This window comes from Hydra vulgaris, chromosome 11 (assembly GCF_038396675.1).
Source record: "Hydra vulgaris chromosome 11, alternate assembly HydraT2T_AEP".
NCBI classification, from domain to species: domain Eukaryota; kingdom Metazoa; phylum Cnidaria; class Hydrozoa; order Anthoathecata; family Hydridae; genus Hydra; species Hydra vulgaris.
The window spans coordinates 51,287,506-51,295,266 of record NC_088930.1 but is presented as its reverse complement, the minus strand read 5'-3'; the positions used below and the strand labels follow the sequence as shown (position 1 = coordinate 51,295,266).

The following is a 7,761-nucleotide window of genomic DNA, read 5'->3' as shown; positions in this document are numbered from 1 at the left end:
AAACATTAATTTTTTATAAAAAATTAGTAATTTTTTATATTTATTATTTGTATACTATAATAGTATACAAATAATATATATGAAAAATTAATAATTTTATAAATTATAATTATTTGTTATAATATAGTAATAGTAACTATATTATTGATAAATAGTATATATTAATACTATTTAAATTATTTATAATATAAATAATTTAAATAGTAATAGTATAACTTATTTAAGTGTTATAAATACTATAAAAGTATAAGATATATAAAAGTCATGTAATAATAAAATTAATAGCATAACAGTATTAGTGATTTTAATATTACTATGATACTAACATTGTTATTATGTCAGTAATAATATTACTAATAAAACCAGACACAATAACAATGTTATTACCGTGTAAACTATACAAATCTTATGTACCATGTGACAATAATTAAGATTATTGAAGAATATGGGTATTCATGATGTTATTACGAAATTAAAACAAGATTAAAGTGGACACTGAAGCAAACGGAACAGAAACATGATATAAAAAAACACAACATGGTATAAAAAAAAAAAAGCGCACAATGAAAGACTTTAATGAAAGCGCATAATAAAAAGTTTAATTGTAAATAAACGGGTGCGTTAGCGGAAACGTTACTTACTTATCGTTACCTGCTTATCGGAAATCTAATCGGACAAACTGACTAACAAAACAAAACAAAACAAATCGTCCAACTCGCCCTGTTTTTTTTTTCTTCTTTTAAATAAATATAGTAGGGTTTTAAGGCAGATGGGTGGGAGGGTAGGTACAAAGTTAAGGTGGTCTTAATTAAAGGTATCAAAAGTTTATTTATGTGCATGCTTACTTGAAAAACTACTTGAAAATGCCGATATTGGGTTTTAAGGCTCCTTTTGATAGGAGCATTATTAACATTCAATCCTGATAAACAAGCTTTTAGAATCTCTAATTTTTTTATTTAGAGATTGCATACAAAGCAATCAGAATTTCAAGATTTAAGACGTTGTCAGTGGCATAACTAGGGGGAGCACAGCCCCGCAAGGCGGTGGGGCCCCGGAGCTTAGAGGGCCCCGTGAAGATTTTTCACGTATTCTTAAATGAAAAACAGATAATTTTTAAACAATAGGAACTCTATCATAGAATTTAATTTCAATAGAAATTCTATCATAGAATTTAATTTCAATAGAAATCCCATAATAGATTTAGTTTTAATAAAAGTTTTATCGGAGAATTAAATTTCAATAGAAATTCTATTTCAGAATTTAACTTCGATAGCAAATCCATTATAGAATTTCTATTGAATATTAGTAAGTAATTAGCAAATAGTAACGTTGTCTATTATAGAAATACCGCTGATATAATTTAGTACTTTAGTATTTGTCGATAAAGTCAGGTGATTTTATAGTGGAAAATTAAGCATAAATTATTAAATATAATTATATTCAGAAGGTAAGTGCTTTTCTATTTATATGCATTCATGCAAAGCAGTAAAAAAGTCGTATAATTATAATTTTCATAACAATAAGTTGAGTTATCAAAATGTTTAGCTAGTAGGTAATAAATTAGTTATATTTATAATATTGGCAATATTTTTTAACAGCTTGTTAAAAAAATCTTGCAATTTTATTCTAGCGATTTAAAATATCCTATATAAATTTATTACTGAGATCTTGAATTTTAATATAAAAAATGTATATAAACGCGATACAGGTAGAACCATGTTTTTGTGTTGAGTACGCACGAGGTTTTGCTATAGTACGAGGATAGTACGAATTAACAAAGAAACACAAATTATGTGTACATATTTGATATAAAATTAAAAGGGAGGACTCAAGATACGAACTAAAGAATAAATACAATTTAAGTTTATTATTTATTCAAAAATATTTGGCCACATAAGTTTTTATCTATAGGGTTAATACATATAATTGTTCTAATAAAACTTTTTCTTACAATAGCATGGACTCAAAAAGAACTTATATGAGTGGAGCCAGAAAAAGGAAATTAAAAAAGGAGGCTAATGATAGATTACGTAAAAACAATAAAAAGATATCCTAATTTTTTTCATCAGTAGAACAGAAACCTAGTGAAGAAGTTGCAGATAAAAATATCAATGTCGTTACTAGTACTTCTCAAGCAACCCAACAAGAAGAAATGTTATCTGTTTCAATTAACTTAGAACACAAGGAAATTTCGAAAGATCATAATGAATCTCGTTATAAAAGTAATGCATATATTTTCGCAAATCCTAACAATCTTACCACTGCAATGCAAGTTGAAGAAACAGTTCCAGAACCGAATATATTTCAGGAATTAAATACATTAACAACAGATATGGGATATTTTAAAGGAAAATTTCTTGATGATAGCACAAAAAGATTTATTATTTCCTCTGAAAGATGCAAACCAAAAGGACCATTTAAAAAAGATCCTTTACAAAATTTTAGACATTTTTCCACAAATTATTATTATTGTGCATATAAATTTGGTCGAACACAGCGATTTTGGCTCTGTTATTCCAAAATTCTGGACTCAGCATATTGTGAACCATGTTGGCTATTTTCAAATGATAAAAATAACCAATGGCGTACGGGAGTTCGAGACTGGAAAGGGCTAAGTAAAAAAATAAAAAGTCATGCTAATAGCCTAAAACATATTGAAGCATGTCAAGTATACGTTATTTGGTACACTGAAATTCAAGTTAAAAGATTTTAGATCAAATTACGATTTATTTAAATTAGAGGCTGTTACTATTTGCAGTAAGTGGAAAATAAAACCAATATTTAAGGTTAAGATTAAGCTTAAGGTTAAGGTTAAGTGATTTAAACGAATGCGCTGAAAAATGATTTCCAATTAATGTTTTTTATAGGACCATAGATATTGTTAACGTGCAAATAAGTGATATATTTACTGGAATGGAAAAACTTTCAAATCTTTTTAGTTTTTTGCAACCTCAAAATTTAATAAAATTGTCTGAAGATGATCTCATTAAATCAGCTAAATTATTGCAACATAGTTACCCAGACGATTTGACAAAACATTTTCCAACCCAATTAATTAATGCAATCACTTTTATTAAAAATGACATCACAGAAGCAACTACATTAAAAGATTTAGCTGATATACTGCTCATCAAATACAGTTTTATGGAGTGCGATTTTTCAGATGTAAACACAGCAATATTGCTATTGATGACAATACCTGTGACAGTTGCAAGTGCTGAAAGATCTTTCAGCAAATTAAAGATTATCAAATCATATTTAAGAAATAGCATGTCTCAGGAGCGTCTCAAACATTGTGCAATTTTGGCAATAGAGAACGAAAAAGCACAAACATTAGAATTAGATAAAGTAATTGCGGAATTTGCGAATAAGAAGGCAAGAAAAGTTTATATTTAAAGTTGTTCAACAAGTACAAAGTTTCTTAGAATATTCTTCTATTTTTTTTTCTATTCTTGATAGCATTCTAAGAATTACTGTCTTAAGATAGTATAGTTATTATGAAAATAAAAATTCTCCCATAGGCATAAGTGAGGTAAAGTTAGTTTTTGCTATTAAGGATGTTCGTTCTTTTTTATAATTATTTTGTGAAAAGATTCTAGATTATTTCTCAAATTTATAAAATAAATATTTTTTATATACTTAATCGTGTTATATTAACTCAATATAAAAAGAAAATATTGGATATTTCATTTGTAAATATATTTTGAAAAAATTTAAAGTGGGAGGGCCCCTTTTCGTTTTTGGCGGGGGGCCCCAAATTTATAGTTACGCCACTGGACGTAGTTAAAATAAAATCACCGATCCGAAATCGGGGATTTGAGACTTTTCGTTGTTATAATAAACGTAATAATAATAAAACAAATTGTTTTTAATATTAATCTTCCATATCTATCAGCAAAACAATTCTCCAGAAAACAGGCGTCTGCTTATTACTGCTAAAAACCATTGTAAAAAAGTTTTGTCTAACGCCAAAGCAGGTTTTGGCGTTAGACAAAACTTTTTATTCTCAGGTCATGAAATCTTGTATTTAATCACAAAAATTAGGCTCTTGTGACTTCTGGAGAATCTTTAATAGTATAAATTTTTATTTATTTTTCTGCCATATAAACTTATTAAAGTCGTAAAGCATAATATAAATACAAATAGCTGGGGCAAGAAGAAGACATAATTGGTCTTATCACCAACCCCCTTCATAATAATAAGGGCAAATCTGTAATTCTACCTCTTTTGCATGGTTTAAACGTTGTCACCTTACCTAAAGACAAAGCTGAGCTGTTTGCTAAGAACTTTTCATCAATATCATCTCTTAATTCCACTAGTTGCGTTCTACCTAATATATCTGACAAACAGGTTGATCTATTGCTTGACATTCGTATCACTCCAGCTTCCTTATCTAAAGTGATTTCCTGCTTAGACTCTTCTACTGCCTGTAGTCAAGACAAAATACCTGTTGTAGTCTTGCAGGAGTGTTCTCCGGAGCTGTCGTCTATACTTTCAAAACTATTCAACAAGTGCTTATCAGATTCTTGTTTTCCAGCCAGCTGGAAAGCGGCATCTGTTATCCCTATTTTCAAAAATTCTGGAGAGCGATCTGATTCGTTTAACTTCCGTCCCACTAGTCTTCTTTCTTTCATAAACAAGGTTTTTTAAATCTTTTATTAACAAAAATTTAATCTCTCATCTTGAATCTAATAACTTAATTTCTGATCATCAATATGGATTTCTCTCATCTTGAATCTAATAACTTACTTTCTGATCATTAAAAAGGTGGAGAGGTTAAGCCCATCCCTCTTGACATTTTTAAAGCTTTTGATAAAGTTTGGCATGCTGGTCTTCTCCATAAGCTTTCTTCTTACGGTGTATCTGGAAACATCTTTAAGATTATTGAATCCATTCTTTCCAATCGTAGTATAAAAGTTGCCCTCGATGGACAGCACTCTTCTTCTTATTCTGTAAATTTAGGGGTTCCTTAAGGTTCAATCTTTGGCCCTATACTGTTTTCAATTTACATTAACAATCTTCCAGATATTCTTACATTTAAGGTGGCTTTGTTTGCTGATGATACTACCATTTATTCTTTTCATGATAAGAAAGGGGCATTTGAGTTTGAAAAGGGGGCATTGAAAAGGATTTCACTTTTGCTACAGTATGGGGCTCACAGTGGCTGGTAAACTTTAATTCAGATAAAACTCGACTTTTTTCAGCCAATCGTTATTGCAATAATTTAGATCTTCCTATATTTATGAACGGTAATGTACTCGATGAGTCATCTACCCTTCATCTTCTAAGATTAACTCTTACTTCTGATCTTTCTTGGAAACCATATATCAAACCAGTTGCAAAATTAGCATCTGCTAAGGTTGCATCTCTTTATCGAGCTCGACACTTTTTAACTTCGGATTCTATTCTCTATCTCTATAAATCTCAAATCCGACCTTGTATGGAATACTGTTGCCATATTTGGGGCGGATCTTCTAATGGTGCCCTTTCTCTTTTAGACAAGGTGCAATAACGCATTGTAAACATATTTGGACCTGCTCTAGCAGCCAACCTCCAACCATTATCACATTGTCGTAGCGTTGCTTCTCTTTCTCTTTTCTACAAATACTATAATGGGCACTGCTCTAAAAAGCTAGCGTCTCTTGTGCCATCTACTAAAATTCATTCTCATGTTACTCGTCATTCAATTAAGTCCATCTTTTTTCTGTGATTGTTCCTAAGTACTCCAAAAACTCTTATTCGTCTAGTTTTTTCCCTCGAACATCAGTTCTTTGGAATTTGCTTGTCAATCGTTACTTGCTCTACAATTTTCATCTTTTCTCTTTCAGTAACTTTTAACTCTAATTAGTGATTGCTTGCAGCCTTGTTGGAAGCGAAGATGTTAACTAAAAAAAAAAAAATGTACTCTTCGCTGCGCATGTATGTACATTACTCAACTTTTAAAACGTAAATAATATATAGTAATGTTACTTTTAGTTACAACAGTAATAGTTAATACACATAAAACTATGTAGACTAAGGTTATGACAAATAATTTTATGAATAAAAAAGTTATTGGTCGTAACGAAAAAAAAAGTTCATTAACTCCTACTACAGGCCAAAAAAAGTTTATCACAAAAAAAAAGTTTCACAAGAAGAGATTTGACAATCCGCATCTTGAGCTCAACGAGCATTAGTAATATCCATTGTGCCATGCAAATACTGGGTCACAAGATGTCAAGTATAATTACATACTTATTTTTCAACTTTCTTAAATTCAAAACAACTGCTTGAACAACAAATTTCCATTCGGCAATTTGTACAAAACTACAAACCTCGAAAGAGATATCATTTACAGAATTGGACAACTGCGTATTGCAAAAGGCATCTCTAAAATTAAATAAGTAAGTCAAATATCGTAAATTTAAAAAAAAGTTTGCAAATGTAACCTAGTGTAAATGTAGAAAAAACGCATTATAGCATATCTGAACATGAAATAAAAATTATGTTTAATTTATCTGAAGAGCTGCTGATCCAAGGTAAAATATAATCAAATCAACCTGATTTGGCTTTTTATTAAAAAGTATTACTTTTTTTGTAAAAATAAAATAGTAGAAAATTGCAGTTTTCTTTTCCTCTCTTTTAGACCTGATGTTTTTAAAAACTTATGAAAACCTTTTAAATTTAAAAACCTAAAAGCCAGTACTCAAGGTTTTTGTGGAATATAAAACATAAAAATTTCGAGGAAATACTGTTGTTTTTTGCATAAATATTAAGGTACTAATAATAAATACTCGGAAATATTGGGAGAGGAGTGAAAAGTCTCAACAATTCGACAACCATTGAATTAAATAGTCAATTTAAAATATAGTAATAGTAAAAAATATTAAATAATCGAAATAAAATTGAAAAACGACAAAATAAATGTTTAATGCATGTATATTTTTTATTTAAATTAAAAAATCCCAAATTAATTAGGAATAAATTTTGTATTATTATTTTAACTCGAACTAAAAACTTCGATTACAAGTACATTGAAATAATTCATCTAAATTTGAAATATACTATAACTTTTATACCAAAAAAAGCAGACAAGCGAAAATTACAAATAAGTATTTGAAAATCCCTTTCTTAAAACTTCGTGTTTTAAAATATACAGATAAATAATATAAGAAGATTTCTTTATGTACAGTATATACAAACAAACACAAAAATATACTCGACAAAATAATTTATTTTAATTCCAAAAACTTGAAACGTATTACGATAAAAAGCGGGAAAATCATTTGGTTGCATTAGTTGCACTTTTCTGCGTAAGCAGTAGAAGAGGGGCGTAACTCCTTCACACATTATGATTTAGGTCGTCAAAATAAGGATGATTCATGGCGTTTTTAGCAGAAATGCGAGAAGCGGGAGAATATAAGAGCATTTTCTAAATAAAAAACTTGTTTAATTTCCAAGTTATCAGTTTAAACAGTCAATTATAAATCTAATTTGCTACCAATATTAATTTTGATACAATATTAGGCATGGCCCTTGGACTTAAATATTATAGAGAAGATATAAACAATAATATATAAGTTGAAAAAAAAAGAAAAAAAAAGAAAAGATTTTTAGAAGCTAAATAGTAAAAAAAAAAAATTAACTCCAATTTGCAAGTAGTTCACTTATATAAATTGTATATTAAAAAATATATATTATTATAACAATATTTTTTTCGCCTACGTTAATTCAACTATGATTAATGACATTCCTATAACATAAAATAAATAAAATTCCCGG

General features: G+C 28.8%; 1 protein-coding gene across 2 annotated transcripts in view; it reads right to left on the bottom strand.

Moving 5' to 3' along the window:
• Window positions 1-6,905: 6,905 nt before the first annotated feature.
• The window catches only part of LOC100212745 (cyclin-dependent kinase 2), a 32,410-nt gene continuing 31,554 nt past the window's right edge, over window positions 6,906-7,761 (bottom strand). Inside the window, exon 9 of one of the 2 annotated variants that reach the window (XM_065809149.1) lies at window positions 6,906-7,411. In XM_065809149.1, the coding sequence (XP_065665221.1) occupies window positions 7,322-7,411 (90 nt within the window). In that variant the 3' untranslated portion in view covers window positions 6,906-7,321. The remainder of the gene's footprint in view (window positions 7,412-7,761) is intronic. The other variant, XM_065809150.1, reaches the window with a different exon arrangement.